The sequence below is a fragment of the Echinops telfairi genome, unplaced genomic scaffold (assembly GCF_000313985.2).
Source record: "Echinops telfairi isolate 266 unplaced genomic scaffold, ASM31398v2 ScPeMD7_7400;HRSCAF=8409, whole genome shotgun sequence".
Lineage (NCBI taxonomy): Eukaryota > Metazoa > Chordata > Mammalia > Afrosoricida > Tenrecidae > Echinops > Echinops telfairi.
This window is the reverse complement of record NW_022111300.1, coordinates 12,582,238-12,607,490: the sequence shown is the minus strand read 5'-3', so window position 1 is coordinate 12,607,490 and position 25,253 is coordinate 12,582,238. Positions and strand designations below refer to the sequence as shown.

The following is a 25,253-nucleotide window of genomic DNA, read 5'->3' as shown; positions in this document are numbered from 1 at the left end:
TGCCTCTCTTTCTTCCTTTGCAAAACGGGGAGGTGGAACTAGGCCAGCCTCGCTGGAAGTGTGGCTGGGAGTTCCAGAAGGACGACTGGGACAGTTGGAAGTAGCAGGACTGCCAATTGTAAGCAGGGCGCGTGGGTGCTGTGGACACCTGCTCACCTCGCTCATCGCCCTCTGCTCCGCTTCTCCACCTGGCTCTTCCTTCGATTCACTTGGAGAGCTTTTCCAAAACACTGGTCCCAAGGCCCCAGAATGTCGGGGACGAGGCCCAAGCACCAGTGATTTCTAAAGCTCCTTGGGTGATTCTGATGCCCACCCAGGGATAGGAGCCTCTGCTATATGCAAATCACACAGACAGGAACGAGGCAAAGGAGACAGCTGGACCAGCTGTCTGTGAGAAGTGACTTCAGGTATGTTATTTCCATGCTGACGCACTTCTAAATTTGATCTTTCACTGAATGTAGCCGGACTTCAGTCTGCATGGTCCTCAGGGCCAAATCCTACTGTGCGGCTCGACTCCTAAGGCTCTTCAGTACCTGGCTGCACTGCGCTGCTCCAGCTACTTTCAGTCTGCCCACCTCCGTGGAGAGTGACATGCCCGGCTGCTTAAGCCTTGATGTCTTCCCCACATCTCTCCGCACTTACCTGTCTTACCTCTGGGTCTGTGTACTTGGCCAATTTCTGCCGATTCTACCTGTCTTCCAAGAGTACTCTGCCCTTCGTGCTAAGTTGAGTCCACTGTGCCTCCTTTGCGAAATCCTGATCCTGTCTACACCCGCAGTAGCTCATTTGAGCATTCTGCATTTGGTCTGCATTCCCTCCCCAGAGACTGCCAAATTCCACAAGCACAGGGACTGTGGCTCAGAGCCCGGCACACCCTCTGTGCCTAGCTCGCTAGCACCGTGATTGCGTGGTCAGGCACAGTGAATGTTTGTGGAAAGAACGGGTGAATGACGACACAAGAAAGGAGGAACACAAGATTCTTCGGGAACTGAGTCACCGTCAATTCAGCACATCAGGTTCTGAAAACAAATGAATGGGTAAGAAAAATCAATTTCCTAGTGGTTCACAGTCAGCCAGGTAGATCAGGCCTTACCCTTCCAATTCTCGTTCAGTTGACCCCCCCCCTTTTTTTTTTAATACGAACATGGAGCCGAGGAAGGTGGGACCACCAAGGGGGCCAAGCCCACTTCCTACCACAAGGACCCTGCTTCCATTATTAGCTTCAGCAGTAAGAACATCCAGGGGCAGGGATAATAATGAGCTCAGGAGAGAGAAAATGTCCTAAAATGGACTGCGGTGATGATTGTAAAATCTTCTTAAGCTGGCTGAACTGTAATTGTATGGTTTGTGAATTACATGCCAATAAAACTATTATATAAAGAAAGAAGAGTAATCTGTGAGGTGTTCATTTTTTAAAGAAAGGAGGCCAGCATTCAGCATCTGTGACTGTGCCTTTGTAATGACCCTTGATGATCCTATTAGTTAATGAACTTTTTACAGGCAAAATAATATGGTGTTTGGGACTCGCCTGCAAAAACCTAGTAGCAAGGAGAGAGAAACATAGGTACAAAAATATTAGCCCAGAGTTGATAACTTTCGAAGATGGGTGATGAGGACATGGGAATTCTTTTAACTTTTTCCCTTTACTTTGGTACGAATTTGGAATGGTCCAAAATAAAAAGGTTTTGAAAATACTACTAGGATGATGCCACATTGGAGCAGTGTGTGTACCACGGTGTGATCCAGATAAATGATCCCACTAAGTAATACACAGAAGTCTGTTTTGGGAACTGCGAGCATTTATATCTCTATTTCTTTTTTAGAATTTAATTATTCATTCATGTTAAGAGTTACGCAATCATTTTCAGAACCATGTATGCAATCAATTTCAGAACATTTTCTTCTGATAGTCATTGTTGCTAGGTCCCCAACCTCCATAGCTATGCTCCTAGAGAATTATTAATTAAGTAAAACTGTCTCTATAGATGGTGCTATCCTGGATTTCCTATGGGGGGTGGGGTGGGAAAAACCTCAGTCAAAAAAGAGAGCAGAAAACATTTAAAGCAGAAACAACTTTAAAATGGATTAAAAGAGGGATCAAAGACAAGATGTACATCTGCCATAATCAACTTTACAATGTTCTCTGTCTGATAGCAAGGCTACTCGCATCCCCGGAGTACAGTCCGATGAGATTCACTCGAGCCTGAAACCATGTGGGGACTCTGAGAATAGATTTTGGGCTTCCACTGTCCTCCATAGCCTTCTGCAAGCTCTAATACCTTTCCCTACTTTGGATTTGGATTTTATTATTTGTGACCATTAAATCACATAGGCCGATGTGCTTCCTCCATGTGAGCTTAGTTGACACCTCACTTGGATGGCTACATGTTTGAAGATAAGCCTTTGAGACCCCAGATGCTGTTCTTGCTAATAGCAGGGCACCATCTGATTTCTTCACCACACTTTGTTACCATATCTTCAGTGATCTCTTCATGAGGGTGAGTATCAGATAGGGCCAAGTCACAAGAACTAATTGTCCTTAGATTAGGGCTGGAATTAAATGGGAGCACAAAATCCTTTCATATGGTTTTCGTTTATATATGTCTCTGGTTCACCTTAGAGACAACATTATCATTCTATGACCGAGCATTGAAAATCATCCCTTTGGGGCATAAGATAATTATATTGAGAGTGTCTTTAATTTAGCCAATGGAATAGAATATAACAGTGTTTTAAATTATACTAGGACATTATACAAGTATAGGCCAGCTTTTTAGACCATAATACGTGAATTGTTGAAGGGTACAGATTAAACACTTAATTGGACACTGTTTACATGAACCAGGAGGGTTGTGGGTAGGGCAGACTTTCAGTACACACATGCCCAAAGGCGGAACCATGCCTACTGGATGAGTACAGGTCTTAAAAAGCAAAGAGAGCATTAAAATAGTAAAGCTGTAGTAGTCCCAGGACCCCGTTCATCGGGCACCCTCAACACAAGAGAGCTGAACCAAAGTCCAGTGGCCCCCAATCCCGTAACCGTGGGCTAGCAGCCATCTGCTGCTTCTCACACTAAGTCCAGGAGAGTATGTCAGTTCTTGAAATCTGCTACAGGGAGTTTAAGATAACGTCCAGATCACCTAGTGCAGTGTTCTCAACCTTCCTAAGGCCATGGCCCTTTCATACAGTTCCTCATGTGGTGGTGACGCCCCCCCTCCCCAACCATAAAATGATTTTCATTGCTACTTCATAACGGTCATTTTGCTACTGTTATTAATTGGGCGACCCCTGTGAAAGGGTTGTTCGACCCCCCCCCAAAGGGGTTGTAACCCACAGGTTGGAAACTGCTGACTCAGTGGGATTTCTAAATTGTAGCATTATGTTGTGGCCTATGAAGGATGTTGTACCCCTCAAAAGGACAAAGTCTAATGTCCTAGTAGTCGATAGCACATGGCCTGGGTCACCAAGAGCTGGATAGAAACCAGGTCCAAAAGGTCCAATCAGGAACCTAGTCCCAGGTGTGTTCTCCCTTTTGTGTTCTACATAAGGACTAGGAAGAGGTTGCTCTACTTGCTTTACCCAACAGAAGTGTAACCGCTTTCTCTTAGGCTTGCATGCCCTCCCCTGTCTTGACATGACTAGGAGTGTCTGTTAATTTGGGGTGACCTTAGCACAGCATTTCTCAACCTGTGGGTCATGACCCCTTTGGAGGTCGAACCACCCTTTACAGGGATCGCCCAATTCATAACAGTAGCAAAATGACAGTTATGAAGTAGCAACGAAAATCATTTTATGGTTGGGGGTGGGGGGGGTGTCACCACAACGAGGAACTGTATGAAAGGGTCGAAGCACTGGGAAGGTTGAGAACCACTGCCTTAGCCCAAAGTCATATGACAGCAACTGAATGGTCTTCTCCCTCCCCGCATATCTGCGAAACCGCCGTCAGCTGAGGTGAGGTCTCCTCTGCCGAAGTGGTTTTGAAGATGCACTTGCCTACTCATAGTGACCCTAAAAGTCAGGGCAGAACTGCCCCCTGTGGGTTTCTGTAACTGTTTACGGGAGTAGAAAGCTTCCTCTTTCAATCAAGGACAGCTGGTGGTTTCAAACTTCGGACCTTGCAGATCACAGCCCACTACCAGGCTCTTAAAATTGTACAGTGCGTGTTAAGTAGGTGATACATGGTTCTTGGCACTAGGCAGGCTCTCTACCTTGTTGCGTGGGAGACTGGCTAAGAAGACGGCTTGATCTGGGAGCAGAAACCTGCCGGCGTCTTGGTGTGTATCCTTAGAGTAGTGGATGTGTACAATAGTCATCCTTTGTGACCGGCTGACTTTACTCAGCATACCTAAAGGGTCTACAAATACAACGTAATTCCAAGCCAAATCCCAACTTTATCCTTTTATTTTTTAATCATTTTATTGGGGCCTCATACAACTCTTATCACAATCCATACATACATCAATTGTGTAAAGCACATTTGTACATCCGTCGCCCTCATCATTCTCAAAGCATTTGCTCTCCACTTAAGCCCCTGGTATCAGCTCCTCATTTGTTCCCACTTCCTCATGAACCCTTGATATTTATACATTATTATTATTATTTTGTCATGTCTTATACTGTCTGACGTCTCCCTTCACCCACTTTTCTGTTGTCTGTCCCCCAGGGAGGAGGTTATATATAGATCCTTGTAATCGGTTCCCCCTTTCCACCCCACCCTCTCTCCACCCTCCCGGTATCGCCACTCTCGCCATTGGTCCTGAAGGGATCATCCTCCCTGGATTCCCTGTGTTTCCAGTTCCTGTCTGTACCAGTGTACATCTTCTATTCTAGCCAGATTTGTAAGGTAGAATTGGGATCATGATAGTGGGGTGGGGGTGGGGGGAGCATTTAGGAACTAGAGGAAAGTTGTATATTTCATCATTGCCACCCTGCACCCTGACTGGCTCATCTCCTCCCCGTGACCCTTCCATAAGGGGATGTCCAGTTGCCTACAGATGGGCTTTGAGTGTCTACCCCACACTCCCCCTCATTCACAATGATATGATTTTTTTGTTCTTTGGTGCCTGATACCTGAACCCTTCGACACCTCGTGATCACACAGGCTGGTGTGAATCTACCATGTGGGCTTTGTTGTTTCTGAGCTAGATGGCTGCTTGTTTACCCTTAAGCCTTTAAGACCCCAGATGGTATATCTTTTGATAGCCGGGCACCATCAGCTTTCTTCACCACATTTGCTTATGCATTTTGTCTTCAACAATCATGTAGGGAAAGTGAACATCATGGAATGAGAGTTTAATAGAACAAAGTATTCTTACATTGAGGGAGTACTTGAGTGGAGGCCCAATGTCCATCTGCTACCTTAATACTAAACCTGTAAATATATGCACATAGATCTATTTCCACATCCTCATCTATAAATATATTTACATATATACATGTCTTTATCTAGACCTCTATAAATGCCCTTTGCCTCCTAGCTCTTTCCTCTATTTCCTTTGACTTTCTTCTTGTCCCACTATCATGTTCAGCCATCATTTGGGTTTCACTAATTCGTCTTGGTTACATTACCCTTATCAAGCCCTACCAGCCCTCCTACACCCTCCTCACCACCGATTTGGATCACTTGTTGTTGCCTTGTCCCTGGATTTGTTTACACCACTTCCTTTCCCCCCACCTCCTCTCCCATGTCCCCCCGGAACCATCAGTCCCATTGATTTCTCCCAGCCTTTCTTATTTAGACAGACCTGTGGAGATAATAACATGCACAAAAACAAGACAGAGCAAAACCAAGCAACAAAAGAAAGCAAAACAACAACAAGCCAATGACAAAAAAACAAACAAACCCAACACCAACAAATAAGAGAAGCTTGTAATTAGTTCAAGGTCTATTTGTTGGCCTTTAGGAGTGTTTTCGGGTCAAGTCTGATGGGGTGCCAAGCCCTGGCCCCAAAATCTATTTTTTGTATTCCTTGGGGACTTTAATGATCTGTTCCCCTTGCTGTTCTGTTGCACGTGCTTAGTGTTTTGCCTCAGTGTGGTGAGATCAGATCGGGTGGAATTCCCACACTATGTCTCCAGTGTTGTCCCCCATAGGGCTATGGGTCAGTGAGGGATGTTGTGTTTCATAGTGGGACCGGCCATATGGTCTTCTCTGCGGATTGGCTGCTCTGAGTGGGACTATCATCGTCAAGGCTTGGTGGGCCAGAATGTGCTCCACTCTCTCTTCCTCCCCCTTCATTTGTTCCCATGTGTTCTGATCAGACACGTCCCTCTCCCTGAGCTGCAGGTTCATTGCTGTTCTCTGTAATAAATTCTTCTGGGGGGAGGGGCAGTTGTCCACATACCCAACTTTATTCTCTAAAGAAATGGAAAAAAAAACCAGTTGCCAACTATATATGTAAAGGAAGAACTCCTCAGAAACAAAGTTGGAGACCTTACACTCCCCAACCTCAAAACCTACTACACAGCCACAGTAGTCAAGACAACCTTATACTGGTACAAGGATGGATACATAAGTCTAATGTGCCAGTAGTCTGGAGCACATGGCCTCACTAGCTTATGGTCCACATATACCAATGGAACAAGCTAGAACCCCAGAAATCAAAAGCATCCACCTACAGGCAACTGATGTTTGACAAAGACCAAAAAATACTACAGGAACAATTGGCACCCTGTTCAACACACAGGGCTGGAAAAATGGAATCTCCATCTACAGAAGACTGAAATAGGGCCCATACCTCGCCACACACACACACACACACACACACACACACACACACACACACGAGGGATTAGAGACCTCAAAGTAAACGCCAGAGCTATCAGGATATCAATGAGAAAACTGGGACAAATATAAGGACCCTCTCACAGGGCACACGCAAACTATCAAATATAAGAAAGGGAACACAGCACAGTGGAAAAGACAAATCAATGACTGGGACCTACTGAAAATAAATCACTTACATCAAAGGATTTCATCAAGAGTCTAACGAGCTCACGGAGAGGGAAAAATCTTTCACGATGACACAATAGACAAGAGATCAATTACTAAAATCTATAGGATTCTGCAGGACCTCAATAAGAAAAAACAATCCAATTAAAAGGTGGGAAACGGACATGAATAGACATTCACAAGGGACAACATTCAAATGGCTAACAAACACATGAGGAAATGTTCGTTACCCCTAGTCATCCGGGAGATGTAAATCAAAACCATGATGAGATATCACATTAAACCAACAATGATATCCCAATTCAAAACAAAACAGAGAACAACTGACACTGTAGAAGAGGCAGAGAGATCAGAACTCTGTGCTTCTGGTGGGCTTGTAAATATGCACTATGGTGGAAAGTGATACGACGCTACCCCAAAACAACTGGCAATAGAAATATCACACAATCCGGCAATACCTTTGCTGGGCATCTACCCCAGAAAACAGATAGATGCCCTTCCATGTTCTCTGCAGCACAGTTCACAATAGCAAGAAGCTGGAAACAGCCTAAATGCCCATCACCAGAAGAATGGACAAAGAAACTGTGGTACATACACACAGTGGAATGCTGTTCATTGCTGCGAGGCACCATAGAGTAAGTACTGACCCACAGTGACCCTGTGCACAAAAAAATGAAACACTGCCTGGTCCTGCGCCATCCTCACAGTTGTGCCTGTGCGTGAGCCCATTGGTGCAGCCACGGTGTCCATCCGTCTCCTTAAGAACCTTCCTCTTTGTGCTGCCCCTCTTCTTTACCAAGTATGATGTCCTTCTCCAGGGACTGGTCTCTCCTGACAACGTGTATCTAAGACAAAGTCGTGCTGTTCTTGCCTCTAAGGAGCCCTCTGGCAGTACTTTGTCCAAGACAGATGTGTCTGTCCTTTTGACAGTCCTCGGTGGTTTCAGCATTCTCCTCCAGCATCACAGTTCAAATGTACGATTCTTCTTGGGTCTTCCTTATTCAGTGTTCCACTTTCACATGCAGATGAGGCCATGGAAATGGGGACCTTCGTCCTCAATGTAACCTCCAAGCTTCTCACCATTCTGAAGAGGTCATGTGCAGCACATTTACTCGAGGCAACCCGGCTTTGGGGCACTGTTGGATCTCTTGATTGCTATGTCCGTGAGCATTGATTGTGGATCTCACCAGGATGAGATCCTTGACAGGTTCACCATTTTCTCCCTGTTTCGTGATGTAACCTACTGGTGAGCTGTTTGGATGTAGAGTTGTAGTCCATACTGAAGGCTGCAGTCCTTCATCTGTATCAGCAAGGACTGCAAGTCCCTCAGGTTGTTAATCAGCCTCCCCCAATCCTGATGCTGCATTCTTCTTCATAGTCTCCACTTTCTGTGATTATTTGCCGAGTGTAAAGATTGAATAATGATGGTGAGAGGATACAACCCTGACACACACCTTTCGTGATTTGAAATCATGCAGTGTTCCCTTGTTGTTTGCACAACTGCCTTTTGACCTGCACACGCTACATTTGAGCCCAATGAAGAGTTCTGAAATTCCCATTCTTCTCAAGGTGAGCCTTGGTAGGTTGTTAGAGGCCACACAGTTGAAGACCTTGGCAATCAAACACAGGTAAACCTCTTTCTGCTATGCGGTGCTTTCAGCGAGATCCAGCTAATGTCAGCAATAATATTCCTTGTTCTTCATCCTCTTCTGGATCCTGCCTTAATCTCAGGCAGCTCCCTATCGGCATACTGCTTCAAATCTTGTTGGATAATATTCAACAAAATTTTATTTGAACGTGATATCAATAATATTGTCCTAATAATTTGGCCATTCTGTTGGGTTACCTTTCTTGGCTATGGGCACAAATATAGATCTCTGGCAGTCAGTGTCCTGGCATAGATGAGTGAGTGTGCGTATATCATATGCATATAATAAATAAGGAACAGAGCTGCTGATATTTCTTAAACCAAGACATAACCAGTCATCTCAAAAGACTGATTCTCTTGGTTTGAAGGCTTAGAGTCAAAGTTGCATGGAATTTCTTGGTCAATAGGCATCTTGTTCATAAGGCTTATAGTTCAACCTCTGACTTTGGTAAACAGTGTTGTCTGGTATCTTAAAAGTTTGCGAGTGGCCATCTAATATCACTGTGCAACGACTGATCTTTACTCATCCAGAGCAAAAGAGAAAGAGGAAACCAAGATTCAGAGAAGAAACTCGTCTATAGGAGTAATGGCCTACTCAGCGGTTCTCAACCTGTGGGTCGTGACCCTTTGGGGGATGGAACAACCCTTTCATAGGGATCGCACAATTCATAACAATAGCAACATTACAGTTATGAAGTAGCAACAAAAATAATTTTATGGTTGAGGGAGTCACCACAACAGGAGGAACTGTACCAAAGGGTCATGACCTTAGGAAGGTTGAGAACCACTGGCCTACATGCACCATGACCTTCTGTTCCTTCCCTCAGACCAGGAGAACTAGACCGTTGCCCATTTATCACTACTAGATGCTCCGTTCTGGCCCACGCTAGATGGATCCTGATAAAGGGAGGAAACTGTGGAACGGCCCCTTACATTCTTTAAAAATGCACACTTAGTGGAAAGACGGCAGAAGCCCCTAGGACTATTGCCCTAAGATACTCTTTAAATCTTGAACTTAAACTGTGCTGTGAAGTCACCTTTTAGGCTAGCTCATAAAGTAGAGACTGTCACCCATCAGGGCCGTGCTCCTTAAAAAACCTATGCCTATAAGAACAATGGTCCACAATTACCCTGGAGCAAAGCCGCGAGGGCCGGGAAGGAGAAAGGCTGGGTGAGCAGGAATAGAGCAACTAGAGTCGAAGTCAGGAGAACGTTGACACTACGTGCAGACTGACGAATGGCATGGAATCGCCAGTGTAGACATTGTTGCAGGTGACCTACTGTGTTCTGTATAATTTTACCAAAAAACAATAACGTGTGTGTGTGTGTGTGCGTAAGACCAAATACAAACCCTCTGCCAGAGCGCTGATTCGGACTTCGCGTGACCCTGTGTACAGTTGCTCAGGCTGTGCTGCTTCTCAGAAGCGGGCAGCCTCATCTTTCTCCCTCTAAGCAGCATGTGGATTTGAACCGAGAACTTTGCAGTTAGCAGCCCAACACCAAGCCCACAGTTCCACAGGGCTTGGGGGCGCAGGGCAGGGTGGATAGAAACATATATATATATATACACAAGGAAACTTCAGAACGTTCCTGGAAAAAATGAGATGGAAAGATAATGACACATTCAGAACATTTTGAAATCCATGTGGGGTGTGTGCATGGGTGTGTGAACACAGACGTCCAAAAGAATTGAAAGCAGGTACTCAAGTCCTTGCACAAGAATGTCCATATCAACATTAGCTGGGTATCATTTACTGAAAAGTGGAAACAACTCAAATATCAGCTGATCGGAGATACCAAATGCGACTGTCTATACAGTGGAATGGTCTTAAGCCATGAGGAGTGAGGTACTGGTGTATGCCACAGCAGGGAGGCCCCTGTAAAACGTTAAGCTAAGTGTAAGAAGCCAACACAAAGGGCACGTGTTGTGTGATCCCATTTCTATGAAGTGTCCAGAATATGCGAATCCACAGAAACAGAAAGTAGATTGGTGATCGCCAGGGGCTTTGGGGGAGAGGGCAACTGATGACACAACGGGGACAGAATTTTCCTCGGCAGTGATTACAATGCCTTGAAACCAAATCGTCGTGGCGGCTATAAATGTGCTCAGTGCCATTGAATTGGGTGAGTTTCATGTGATGTGAATTCCACGTTAGGCTGTCATGTACGACGTCAGCGGCTCCCTGGGAGAAAGATGCTCCCCAGCCTCCTTAACAGTTAGTCTCAGAAGCCCACGGACAGTTCTGCCCTGCCCCACTGGGCCACTAAGACTCGATGGCAATGAGTTTGGGTTTGTTTCTTATAAAACTTATTATCTCTAAAATAGTAGTGATCCTACCTTTAGAGGGCAACAGTTTGTAGGAGGGAAAACTTTCTCAGCATTGCCACTTGATTCAACAAGTGCTTTTAAAAAAAAAATTTAAAAACAAAGGCAGCTGGCTGCACATCATCCAGAGCCAACCGGGGTCTTGGTCAGCGGAAAACAAGAATGTTCTACCAGGTTAGGAAACGGTGCTCAGTCGTTCCACAGAGTTTTCGGGCACCAAGTTACAAATCACTGCAGTTGGATTTTGTCACTCCTTCATGTGCTCACAAGAATTACGGCCTGTGTCGAGGACCCCGCTATTTGCTTAGCTGAAACAAGACCCCCCTCAGTCTGTCAGCCCCGCCGCAAAAGCAACCTGGGGGTGCCGTGTTCTGGTCACTGGCCCCCCACGCTCCTTCCACGTGGTTTGCACCGATGGAAATGTTTCTCTCTTTCAAGTTGGCAGCAATCAGCAGCATCCTGTACCCCTCCCCTGCTCACCTCCTCCTTGTCTGGAATACAGGACCTTTCTCTTGTCCAGGGACCTGCGCCTGGCAGGTAGGAAAGTGCCTCCCCTTGGAGCCCTCTCACTCTCTGCTCCTACACGACCACACGGCTCTTTCTGCCCGAGCCAGGAGCCCAAGAAGGGGGTTTCAAGCCATCTTCAGGCCCATGCCCTTCCCTGACCCACGTCCTGACGGAAGCACGCTTCCTCACGCAGCCTCCACAAAGATTCTCCAAGTCACCCCTCAGGCAGGGCCCGTGTCTGCCCCGCTGTCCTCTGCAGCGCTGCCCGACGGGCACCACTGCCCGTGTGGCTTCTCATCAGGCCTTTGTATCAACTCCTTGCCTCCTTTTCAATGCTTCTGTCTAGAGACTCCAAATCTCCCCAACGATGGCTTCTAGAGGCCACAGCCCGTAGCCCTTAGTCCATAAGCCAGGCAGTCTTACCAGTGCTCACCATCACCCTATAGTTCTTCTTTTCCTACTTCACATAAGTCAGATGCAAATGTACCTTGAACTGTATCTATGTCCAATTTCCTGTATCTGCCAGAGGTAGTTTTCTTATGCCTTAAAAGCCACCGAATGATACTTCTTCCTTAAATGTACTGTTTTAGAAAGGTCTGGGGGGGAAAAACCCACACACGCTCCCTCCAGGTTTCTGCTTCCTGCTTCTGATTCCCTTCCTTGCTGTGTGCCGCCTCGAAGAGTTGCTTTCAAAGATGTTTTTGTTTTGCTCTTAGGGTGCACCTTCGATTGCTCACCGGCCCTGGTGGTGTACTGGGTTATGCATTGGACTGCAGTTCAAAACCACTAGCCACCCTGTGGGAGAAAAATGAGGCTTTCTACTCCCCTAAAGAGTTACAGCCTCAGAAACCCGCAGAGGCAGTTCTACCCTGCCCTGTGTTCTAGTTCTACTCGGTCATAATGAGCCTTCGTTATGAGCTAGGATTAACTCGGCGACAGTGGGTTTTCTCTGGCTGTGCAGTTTGGGCCAGTCATGTTCGCATTTGGTTTTCCCATCAATCCCCTCGAGAAGCTGGAGCCATTTCATGAGAGAGAGAGAGACTTGGTTTTGTAAAAGAGATGAGACACAGAGACACTGAGTGGCCCCGGGCACAGGTAGCAGCTGGTGGAGCCTGGACAGAGCACACAAGCTCCGTTCTACTCTCCACTCACTCTGTGCTTTTCGCCTTCATTCTGTGTAGATGAATCACCTATTCTCTGCCAGTCTACACTCAATCCTGAATTTTGCAAATGGCTATTTATCTAGCAGTAAAAAGTACAGCTTATTTAAGAATGAAACATTTTTCTGCTCCTTCTCTTGATCTCTTCACTAAAGTGACACGAGTTCATTGATCCTGATGCATTTCAGACCCCAAGAATAATCAGCATCCACACATGGGTTTCATTGTGATGCTCTGCTGAATAAACATACAAGGGCGTCCCCCCTCCCTAAAAAAACCAAACAAACAAAATTGCACTGGGCAGAGTGGAGCTTTTGTAATATGCATTTTCCTGCTAGGTGAGCCTCAAGCATTGCCTGGGAAGGTTTTTGGTAAAAGCAGTTTTGCTCAAACCTCATTTTTTGTGATGGTTGATTTAAGAGAACAGCATGCAGCAGTGAAATTTTGTTTCCTGCTTGAGAAAAAATGCTGCAGACACTGTTGTGCTGTTGAACACAGCTTACAAGGACAGCACTGTGGGGGAAACTCAAGTGTACAGTGGTTTTCTCGTTTCAAAAGTGAAATGTCGATTGATGACAAACCTCGTGCTGGATGTCCATTCAAACAGACGAAAATGTCGACTCTTAGTGCATTTGGAGTTTATTCCACAGGTCAGACTGCTAACTAAGCTTTCTATTTAGAGGTTCTGACCATGGAAAGGCCTGATTTGTGGCAAATTGCCACCGCAATGCACCTGCTCCCGCAGTCATCTCAGCGTGCCAGTTTGGGACAAAAACAGCACGCCTCTCTTGCCCTAGGCACCTTCCTCACCTGACCTTGCTGTGTGTGACTTCTTTTTGTTTCCACTAATATAAAAGGACATCAATTTGATGACTACGTAGAAGAGGTAAAAAAAAAACAAACTAGGGAGGAACTGTTAGCCATCCAAACAGATGAACTGGAAAAATGTTTCCAAGAAGGGAATCGCAGATTTGACAAATGCATTAAGTGTAATGGAGAGGAATTTGAAGGTGATAAGGTTGTTTTGTAAAAAAAAAACCAAAAAAAAACAAAACAAAAAACTTAAATACACAGCTTTGAAAAAATAAACCGGGTTTTTGTTGTTGTTGTTTGGGGTTGTTTTTTTTTTGGGGGGGGGGTGGTTTGCCCTCTCGCATGCTAGAATTAACTCTAGGTCAGTCTTCCATGGTGTAGCGGGCATTCCCTTCATTCCTGTAGCTGCAGGGAGGGGCCCTTCAGCGTGAGACATTGTACAAACAGCATGCTCATCCCCCCCCCCACCCCCGCCCCTTACCAGGGCCGCATAACTAGTTGGACAAGTGACTCATCTCTTGAGCCTATTTCTTTATTTTTAAAATGGAGCAAATGACTTTATTACATGTCTAAAGTACTGCTGGTAATGCAGGACGCCCGAAGGTTCTTAATAAACGTACCTGGTTATTAACAGTGAGGATGGAAATGTTTCAGAACAGGCAAACACTTTCACAGAAATAAGTCCCTACGCGAAGTTCCGGTTCCCTGCCTCCTCCATCTCATCCAGTGTCCGATGGGTGTGTCACTGAGAACTGAATGTGAATCCAAGGATGGTGGTCAGCCCTTGTCCTAGACTGTCCCCATCATGGAAAGCTAGACAAAAACCCTAGCTCAGAAAAAAATGTGCTTTGTTTTACAAGTATAACCCAACTATAATTAGTTGCTTTCTTTGAAGCCACTCATTCATTGCCCTCTCCTGCAGGAGACCGAGTGAGGCAGGAGAATAAGCATCGGACTGCTGACTGAAAGGTCGGCGGTTCAAACCCGCCAACTGCTGTCCTAGAGAAAGATAAGACTGTTTACTCCCATAAAGATTCCCAGAGCCTCAGAAACCCTATAGGGCTATGGGTTACTTGCAGGGGGCTGCCTTCAGATGGTCTATGTTTTTTCTGGTTAAATTTGAAAGAGATTTATTGAAGCAGTAACATTTATCTCTTTCTTCTTTGTGAAAGTGGGTTTCCTGCTTTTTGGTTTGCTAGATTGTAAGAGTACAGTGTTTGCAAGTTGCCACTACAATGGCCTCATTCTGAGATAAGATTAGAAAATGTCTGGTTTCAAATTCTTCTTCCAAGCAGTTAAAAAGTGATGTTGCAAATCAGAGATGCATTTGTTATGAGATTCAGCAGTGGCTCCTCATTAATGAATGGGGTCCTTTGCTTATAGTGCAAATGAAAGGCAAAAGGCACTTTCTGATTGGAGAAATGAATTCTCGGGCACAGGTTCCTTTCTGATACGGGATGTTTTGTGCATCATTAACCAGCACGATCTATGAGGATAACCTAAATGTGCAGCCTGAGCATGAATGCAAAATGCCTGCCCTGTCACAAAATGCACACGTATTAGCTCTGTGGATGGGGAAAAGCAGCATGGCTCCTTGTTTAAAAAGACAGCCGCGCCCCTTAGGTTCTCACACCAGGGCACATTCTGGGGATGGCCACATTTAACATTTTTATACTGATGCCTGATTGTTCCTAAAATGCTGTTTGCTGAGAACTATGACACTAGATTGTAAATTATTTATGGGAAATATGTTCATCCAAAGTGATGGTCTTTTAAATTGTCCTTTCTTGTCATCATTAAGTGTGGATGTGCACATATAATTGTTGCTTGGCTTCTAGAGACTCTAAGATTCATGGCAGGAAAAGCTTGTAAAACAAATTTCTTGAAAACAACAGTGCTTTTTAAAATAGAATCTGTTGAAAAAACTTGGAGGGAGCACACACACACACACACACTTTTTTCTTTCTTTTCTTTAAGAAGCAGATACTCCTTTAAGGTAGCGCGAGGAAAGACATGATCTTCCATTACAGTGACGGCACTCTGCCACAATCACCATGTCAGGAACATATTCTTTCCAAGTGAAAGACAGGGAATAAGAGAATTTATTTTCAGAAAGTCTGAAACTGGTTTTTGAGTTGTCTAGTCCTGAGAGATTTATCAAGACAGGTAAGTACTAAAGGTTGCTTTTTGTTCCTGCCTACGATCTTCTAAAGGTGACAGGGGCATCAAACGGCAGCCCTTAGTCTCTGTGGCTAAACCTGGATTCTGTTTTTTCCCACTGCAGAATCGGAAGACTTTTCGATGGAACGGAACCCATTGTCTTGGACAGTCTCAAACAGCACTACTTCATTGACAGAGATGGACAGATGTTCAGATATATCTTGAATTTTCTACGAACATCAAAACTTCTCATTCCTGATGATTTCAAGGTGAGGAACCACATTTAATTAGCAAGCGCAATTAGTTCTCTATACTTGTTTGATTTTTCTGTCTTTTCTGACAACGAGTAGACATTCATGTATAACTCGTGGCGTTGAAAGAAAGAAAAGTTGTGGAAAAGGAGAACAAATTAATATAGCCATAAGCATGTAGAGTTAGTAAGGAAATACTATCTCAGGACTTCATGCTGGTGTGTGTGTGTGTGTGTGTGTGTGTGTGTGTGTGTGTGTGTGTGTGTGTGTGTGTGCGCGCGCGCACGTTCTAATCTATACAACCTGGAGTTCACCCAGAGGGATAGTTACTGGGAAATTAAAATGATTTCATTTCAACCTGAATGCATTTCCAAAAGCCCACTTGGAATCTTCATTTAGTAGTCCATTGGCCCTTTAAAGTAGCCCATTGGCCCAACAATGAGTTCCCCATGCAGCCCCCGACCACCAAGGCGGCCAGCACAAACTTGCTCCTCTTCCTTTGCATCCTATCTCAGTGAAAGATGCCCAAACCCACCTACTTGCTCCAGGCAGAAACCTGGCAGTCATTCTGGACTTGTTCCTCTTCTTCACCTCCCACACACGGCCAGTTGGTGAGTCCTGTCCATTTATCTCCCAGAGCTGCTTCTACCGTAAGCCCCTCCTCTCCACCCACCCGAGTCCAAAGCACAGCAACTTTCTACCCCTCTCCCACTTACCCTTCATCTTGAAACCAGGAGGTTCTTGATGATGATGGTGATGAAGCTTTATATTTTGAGATTGCACTGAGATCGGCACAGATTCACATGCAGTGACCCAGTAGAGCGTTCCCAGGCTGTAAATCTTTACAGACAGCCTCATCTTTATCCTATGGAGCAGCTGGTGGTTTTGAATAGCTGCCTTTTCAGTTAGCAAATAATAACAGAGCGAGCCTAAGAGTAGTTTCTTGCAAAACTCCAGCACAGCATCACAACCATGACATTGACGCTAGTCCAGGGACAGAGCAGTCTGTCTCCACCGGGACCCCACCTTGCCCCCTCTGAGCCACACAGTCCTTTCTGTCTTGTGTTTCCCAGCCCTACCCCATCCTGAGTTAGGAGACACATTTCTGTATTATTACTATTATTATTAATCATTTTATTCGGGGGTCTTCCAGATCTTATAACAACCCATCATTCAATTGTATCCAGCACTCTTGGACATATGTTACCATCATCATTTCCAAAACATTTTCTTTCTACTTGAGCCCTTGGTATCAGCTCCTCTTTTCCCCTCCCTCCCCGTCTCCCAGCCTCGTGAATCCTTGATCAATTATATATTATTAATGGTTATTTCACATCTTACACCAGCCGTTGACTCAGAGAGACTTTTTTTTTTAAGGAAGAGTGGATCACAACTCGCCCCCGCCTGACCCGCTTCAGGCAGTGTCCCCAGCCCACAGAATGTGCCGCATCCTTCCAGAGCCTGCCTGTCCCAGAGGACTCCAGTCTCTGCCCATCTCCGCTGACTCGCCTTGTTCCCTACCCATCGACCCCACAAGATTTCTCACGCCTCCTCCAGCACGCCATCTTCTTTCCCACCTCAGAATCTGCCTGCTGGAGACAGTCTTCTTCTCCCTCCTCTTCCTCTGCTTGCCTTCATCACCCATCTCCATCCCCAGCAAGCCTTGCCTGCCCCAGCTTAGCTAGGTCTCCCTGTGCCCCTGAAGCTCGCGGGTCCCACGCAGTGCATTTGTAACTCTGGCTACACCGGTGAGCACTGCAGACCCAGCTGTCAGTTAGGCAGCTTTTCCTTACACGTATCAGCAGACCCCAACTCGGGGTCTAAGCCCGTGCTGTCAGACAGGCGACACAGCCCCTGGAAGCGCTTCTCCTGGATGCTGGGCTGTATAGTACACAAGCTTGCAATTGCCAGGCTGGGGTGTGTGTGTTAAGTAACTGTTTTTCTGCAAGGGGCTCGTATGGCGAATGAAGTTTGGGAGCCTGTGGTCTAAACAAGTGGAGATTTATTTTTCTCACGTAAAAAGTTAGAAGCCCGTGGTTGTGGGCAGCGGTGTCTGCTGGGTGATGTGACCAGGGAACAGGACTCTCTCTGTTTCTCCGTCCTGCAGGGTTGGTTGTTGCGGCCCTGTGCTGGGCACCTCCAGGTCGTCAGGTGACTGGCATCACGCCAGGCACAATGTCCTCATTCCTGCCAAGAAAGGGGACAGACAGCGTTTTCCTCACGAGGCTCTGTTCTTGATAGGAATCCCTGGAGGGTTCCCCCTTGTAGCCCCGTGGCCAGAACGGAGCCTCAGCTTCCTGCAAAGGAGCCTGGGAAAAGCGCTTTCTCCTTTTCCACCTGCGAAGTGAAAGAAATGGGCCCAGGGTGCAGGGCTGGGAGCCTGGCGAGGGGTCGGGGAAGCCAGCCAGCAGTGCCTGTCACTGGCTCAGCACCTGGCACCTAGTAAGCATGTAAATATTTGGGGCATGTGTGAGTGAGTGAATGTGTATATATCGTGACTCCCTAACTATTGTGCAAGGTTCTTACAGGCAGGGACAGTTCCAATTTTCTAGAGGACACTGTGTGCTGGGCATAAATAATTGCTTAATTTAATGCTAATTAAGTTAAACACTACAAAAATAAGAGTCAAAAGGAGTCCTAGAACTCCAGAATGTAAGTTAACAATGCCGTGTGTGTGTGTGTGTGTGTGTGTGTGTACTTTTCTTATTGTGAGTTGGGTAAAGACTCAGAGAAAATCAGTTTTCCATCCAGCAATTCATGTACATTTTGTTTCATGTCATTGATTACAGTCCCCTACACGATTGTGTCTCTTATCCCACTTCCTCCCGTGTTTCCTGTTTCCTTTCCTCCCCCTCCCATATCTCTGCCTGCCTTCTGAGCTTGTCCTTGGACAAAGGCTGCCCTTCCGATCTCAGATGGTTGATTATTCTGTGGCGTGATCAGTTCTTAGAGTATTGTTCCCCTGACAAACCTGTGTATTTGAGGGCTGAACATTGAGTCACTGGGGTTGAAGAAATGGGGTGAGAGCCGTGTCTGACCTCCTGTACAAAGCTATACAAAGGAAGGAAGGAAAATCCAGTTGAACACCAGCTCAAGGCTCATTGCCACAGGCAGAGGTCAAACATGCCTCTGACGTCCAAGGCCCTTTATCATATTCTTTGGGCACCAACCATCCTTCCCACGACACTCTTTCTGGGTTTGATAATCGTTTGTGGAGACCAGAGAGAACTCGCAAACAATACTCAAGGTTCTGGGAGTTTATTAGGGAAGTTAATAGGTTACCACAAGTCAAGATCAGAAAACATTATGGACCCAATTCTTTTGTCCACAGCAGCACCCGTTTTCAGCCACCGTTTTCAGCCACGCGGATAAGCACATCTCTCTCTGGTCCTTATCTTCCCAGCCACCAAGCCCTTTGGACCCACCTCTATTCTGAAAACTCTTAAGCTCCGATAGACGTACGGTTACAAGTCATGACTGGAAATGGCGTCCCAGCTTTTCTTGTTCTGTTCCGGGCATGAGGTTGGCAGCGCTCCTCTGCTCCGATTTCATGGTCTTGGCGCTGCCGCCTCTGCCACTCTGACCCGTGCTCCACTAGTGACGCTTCCTTCTTGATGGTGGTAGGATTCCACTCCCCTCGATTCTGAGACTTATACCCAGAGGATTGCTGAAACTGACCAACCCCCCCCTTTTCAATCATTTTACTGGGGGCTCATACAAACTCATCACAATCCATGCATCAATTGAATCGGGCATGTTTGTACATATGTTGCCTTCATTCTTTTCTAGACATTTACTTTCCATTGAGCCCTTGGTATTAGCTCTCCCCCCCACCCTCATAACCCCGATAGATTGTACGTTGTTATTATTTGCATCTCTCACACCGACTGCTGTCTCCCTTCCCCCATGTCTTCTGTTGTTCTTCCCCCTGTAGAGGGGTGCATGGTTATGTGTGGATCATTGCGATCAGCTCCCCTTCTTAGTGTCCTCTACACCTTCCTTATTGGTACGTTCCTGCCCAGTCATTTGGTGGGAGTTTTAAAATCTTTGGATACAAGAGTGATACCAAATCATTTCACTTGACCATCGAGCTGCATCCAGTTCCCGACCCAAAGGGCGACGCAGAGCCGCAGTCTCTGTGTGCACCCACTCATGGACTGTCATCGCAAGACTGGATATAGACCACGATTTACCTCCGGGGCCTCTCACTCTTACTCCTCTCACTGTCTTCTGTTGCCTCCGTCTTTTTTTGCTGATCTCTCTCTTATTCTATCTTGCCTTCCCATTCACCAAGTTAACATTCGTCTACCCTCTAGTTAATGAGGCCTCCTCTCTTCCTCTCCCACCTCAGCTCACCATCGAAGAATTGTTTTGGGTGAAAAAGTAACTTTTTCTAACGATGGCCTCATACAGTCTCTCTCCTTTGGTGATTAGCTTAACGCTTAATGTCCTTCATGAGCTAATACACAGATTCATTGCTAGTCTTTCATGTTGTGCGTATCCACCACAGTCTCCCTGTTCTTCCACTGATGGGCATGTCGCCATTTCCAGCTTGTGCCTTTTGTGGACAGTACTGAAAGTGAACGTGGGTGTGCATACGCTGTTTGTGTCGTGCCCTTACTTCTCTAGGATATACATCTAATCGTGGGATTGCTGGTCATATGGCATTTGTGTTTCCAACTTTCTAAGGAAGCACCATTCTGCTTTCCACCGTGGCATCGCTGTACAATCCGACCGGTAGCACAAGGGCATTCCAGTCCCTCCACAACCTTACCAACGTGTTCTGTTGAACTTTGCTGTTGGCGACGAGACGAGACTCCATCTCATGGTGGTTGGATTTACATCCCACATTCTGGGGATCCAGAACATCTCTTCATGTGTTCACTGGCTTCCTTCTTTGGATAGGTCTGTTCCTGAGCTTTCTCTACATTGTTGGGGCTCAGCCTCTTGTCTGACACGCCATAGCCCAAACGGTTTCGCCAGTCTCTGAGGTCTGCTCTCACTCCGGGGAAATCGTTAGCGCCCACGGGTGTGCAGGCACGTGTGAGGTTGCGGGGATCCCAGTCACCGACTTTGTCTTCTGCTACTTGTGCCTGGACAGTTATGCTCGATAGTGTATCGGTCCCCTCTGCCAGAACCCTTGCGTTTGCCCCTTTTTAAACTTACAGTTTTAGGCCTTAACATGTAGGTCTTTTAATCCTCTTCTGCTTCTGTCTGGTGTGAGATGTGAGTCCGGTCTCATGTTTCTGCAAATGGATATCCAGTTTCTTAGGACCCCCATATGTCACAGCATCAAAATGCCCCTCAAGCTGCTACAGAAGTCACCGCCAGGCATTTCTTCTGCAGCGCCGCCGCTGGAGGGTTTGATTGCCAGCCCTTACATTGTTAAGTCAAATCACTGATACCACCGAGGAACCCTGCCGAACGATGGGGGGAATAGCACGCAAGGATTGTAGCTGTAGGTGCGTTGATGTGGTTCCAGCTCACAGCGCCCTGGGTCCAACACTGCCCGGGCGTGAGCCATCCTCCCAGCTGTTTGGGCCCATTGTTGTAGCCACTGTGTCAGTCCATCTCGCTGAGGGTCGTTAAGGATTATTCAAATAACGTAGATCGTACTGTCCTAAGCTACTTAGCAGCGTAATATATTAATTTATAATCCCCATAACTAAAAGCAGGTAGACTCTGGCAATCACAAAATCATTCTTACTTAGAAATGATAAGGGCCATTGAGTTGTCCCAGATCCTGGTCTTGTAGACACACACCACACACACACACAAATCCAAACCCACTGCCATCATGGCTGTGCCAAGTCATAGGCTTCCGTTTAAACCCATGAGGCGGACACTGTTTTTCCTTCGTGAGCCCTGGGTTCAATGCTGGCGTAAGACGTGCCCTTAAAGCCGAGCTGGGCAGATGCCGGAGGACAGTCCCTTCAGCTAGCGATCGGGAAAAGTTGCTTTTCTTGCTTTATGGGTGCTTCCTGAGCCTTCCAGAGCCCTTTCAGACCTGCTATTCATCACTTCTGACTACAGAACACACCCTTTAATTGGGGAAGGATTTAGGGTTAGCTCAAGCTTGAGAGAGAGAGAAAACACACACACACACAAAGAATGTCAAATGAAACTCACGTCTCCCAGGGCCTTGAGGTGCTTCTCCCAGAGCCTCTGGGTGGCGGGCAGTAAATTATGGGCACGGGGGAAGCTGGGCAGAGCAGCAGCAAGGAATGGAAGCTAAGAGAATCACTCGGCTCCTGTGGCCAATGATGGACTTGTACAAACAGCAGCAGCTCTGCCCACAGAACCACAAATACGGGCACCCCTCTGAGCTGACTTTCCCCAGCCCTGAACAGTCTAATAAGAACTTTGTTCCTCATAGTTCTCCGGACCCCCGGGAAAGGGACACAGCCTTTGTTTACCTGTGGGAGAATCTCTCTGACTGGGTCTGCTTGGAGGACGACCTTCATTGAGGCGCGGTGCCTTTCTGCTGTTTAATGGGGGGTTGAGTGCGCTCGTGAAATCTTTAAATCAGAGCAGCCTCATAAGATATTCCACAGATATGCTGCTTGTGCTAGACACTCATTTCACAATTTAGATCATTGCAGATTTCAGAACAGCATGTAAGTGGCGGCTGCTCGGGCTCTGGCCTTCTCGCAGTGTTTCATCATAGCGTGGACTGCCTGCCCCTTTTCCCTTACTCCCCTCGCTGCTCGAGCTTGCTTATTCCCTGCATAGGCAAGGACATATTGCATGGCTTAAAATCAGGAAAAGTGTGAGCCACCGTTGTTGCCTCCACTCACCATACTCACTCATTCTGCACGCTGAGAAGACCATCAGAGAAGCTGGATTATTTGAAGAAGAATGTGGTATCCGAATTGGAGGAAGGCTTCAATAACCTGCGATGTGCAGAGGACACAACCTGGCTTGCTGAAAGGGAAGAGGGCTTGACGCACTTGCTGGTGAAGACCAAGATTGCAGCCTTCAGTGCGATTGCAACTCAGTGTAAAGAAAACCAAAATCCTCACACCTGAACCAACAGGTAACATCATCATAAACAAAGAAAGGTTGAAGTTGTCAAGGGTCTCATCAGCTTGGCTCCACAATCAATGCTCCCAGAAGCAGTAGTCAAGAGATCAAACGAAGCGTTGTATTGGGTAAATGTGCTGCACCAGGCCTCTTTCAAGTGTAGAAATGCAAGGAGGTTACTTTGGAGATTAAGGTTCTCCTGCTTCAAGCCATGCTGTTTTCAATACCCTTGTATGTTTATGAAAATTAGACCTTGACTAAGGAAAACTGAAGAAGAACCAGTGAAGAATATTGAAGTACCATGGACTGCCAAAAGAATAAGCAAATCTGTCATGGAAGAAGTACAGCCAGAATGCTCCAGAGTTAGTCCGGGTTGACTAGAGAAACACATGCATGTAAGACAGAGCTTTATAGAAAGAGCAGTTGTATATTGAGAAAACATCCCAGTTCAGATCAAGTTCATAAGGCTGATATTAGCCCATATATCCGATACTAGTCCATAAATACCTCTTCAGACTCACACAGCACATGCAATGATGCCGAATGCAGGATGATCACAGGCCAGTGGGTGAAAAGGCTTATGGATCCAGTGGCAGTGGATGCATCTCCAGGGCTCTGGCTGCCATCGGCGTGGCTCCATGTGGCTTGTCAACAGGAAGGTGAAGCAGAGAGAGTGTGTCCTGCCTCCAGGGAGGAAGTTGCCAGAATCTTGAGGCATGAGGCTAAACTCCACCCCTTCACTCTTAATAGCCTCGAGTTGACACGAGATGATGTAACTACCACAGATCCTTAGAGGCAAGACTGGTGACACTGCTTTGGACATATCAGGAAAGACCAGTCCCTGAAAAAGGAAAAAGACATCATGCTTGTTAAAGTGGAAGGGCAGCAAAACAGAGGAAAGCACTTAGTTATCTTTTTACTAATATTTTATTATAAATATATATATATATATATACACACACACATGTAGGAAATTTTAAAAGGTGGACAAGTAAGCTTTTTTAAGCATGTTATTCCTACCACTCAGCAGTTGCCATTGTTAAAACCTTAGTGTATAGATTTTTTAATATTTATTCTAGACAACTCCGTCTACCTTCTTATTGTGCTAACGTTTCATTACCTCTAATATAAAAGATCTTCAGAAAAATGTGGGCTGGGGAAAATCCTATATGTTTTCATTTGTCCATTAGCTTGTTGAAATACCCTCTTACTTCACCCAGGATCAAATGTGTCTAATTGCCCCATGAAATGTCATTTCTCCAACACAGCCTCTAATGTAAACCCACCTGTTGCTTGTTGTGGTCAATGCTGGGTCAGCTCTGACCCATGGAGAACCTGCATACAGTGAAACCTGTTGAAGCTGGAACTCGGCAGGACTGCCTTGTTTGTTCTAGGTCTGGCAAGTTTTCCCCCTTTGACAGGGTACAGTCTCACCACCTTTCTGCCACTCGTTTTAGTGGACAGTATTTGGGTTTTCCTTCTCTGACAGGTCTCTGTCTTACACAGGTCATGGCTTTCGCAGATTTTACTGTACAACAGAACCAAGCATTTCCCAGGCCCCTGCCATCTTCCTGGGCATGGGGAGGTTTGAATACATTGTGATGGCCACTGTGTCGATCCATCCCATTGAGGGTTTTTCCCTGATCCTCGACTCTACATGATGGCCTTGCCTAGCCATTTGTCTTTCCAAATGCTATGCCCACAGGGAGCCAGTCATTCTCACGATCTTCGCTTCTAAGGTGCAACCTTGTTATATTTTTTTCTAAGACTGGTTTGAAGGCCTGATGTCCTTATATCTCTTAATATCTCATATGCTCCCTTCTTCTAGCATATTGAGTTGCTGAGAAGACAGGCTGGTTGACCTACAGAATGCCATACCATTTGGCTCTGTCCGGTTGCTTTGTCATATGTAATTTAGCTTATTGATCTAACTCCTTCACATCCTCTGTAAACTAAAAGTTATCTTTTTTTTTTACCTAGTTTCTTTTTGTTTCTTTTTTTTTAAATCATTTTATTAGGGGCTCATACAACTCTTATCACAATCCATACATACATCAATTGTGAAAAGCACATTTGTTCATTCATTGCTCTCATCATTCTCAAAACATTTGCTCTCCACTTAAGCCCCTGGCATCAGGTCCTCATTTTTCCCATCTCTCCCCATTCCCACCTCCCTCATGAACTCTTGATAATTTATAAATTATTATTTTGTCCTGTCTTGCACTGTCCGACGTCTCCCTTCACCCACTTTTCTTGTCCATCCCCCAGGGAGGAGGTCACATGTAGAGCCTTGTAATCGGTCCCCCTTTCCAACCTACCCTCTCTCTACTCTCCCAGTATTGCCACTCACACCACTGGTCCTGAAGGGATCATCCGCCCTGGATTCCCTGTGTTTCCAGTTCCTATCTGTACC

The 25,253-nt window shown here is 46.0% G+C and overlaps 1 protein-coding gene across 3 annotated transcripts in view; it reads left to right on the top strand.

Annotated features, from left to right (window-relative positions):
* Positions 1-25,253, top strand: part of KCTD1 (potassium channel tetramerization domain containing 1) — a 252,253-nt gene that overhangs the window by 209,619 nt on the left and 17,381 nt on the right. For all 3 annotated transcript variants that reach the window (XM_030887285.2, XM_045296230.1, XM_045296231.1), the window contains exon 3: positions 15,691-15,835. In XM_030887285.2, coding sequence (XP_030743145.1) covers positions 15,691-15,835 — 145 coding nt within the window. The remainder of the gene's footprint in view (positions 1-15,690; positions 15,836-25,253) is intronic.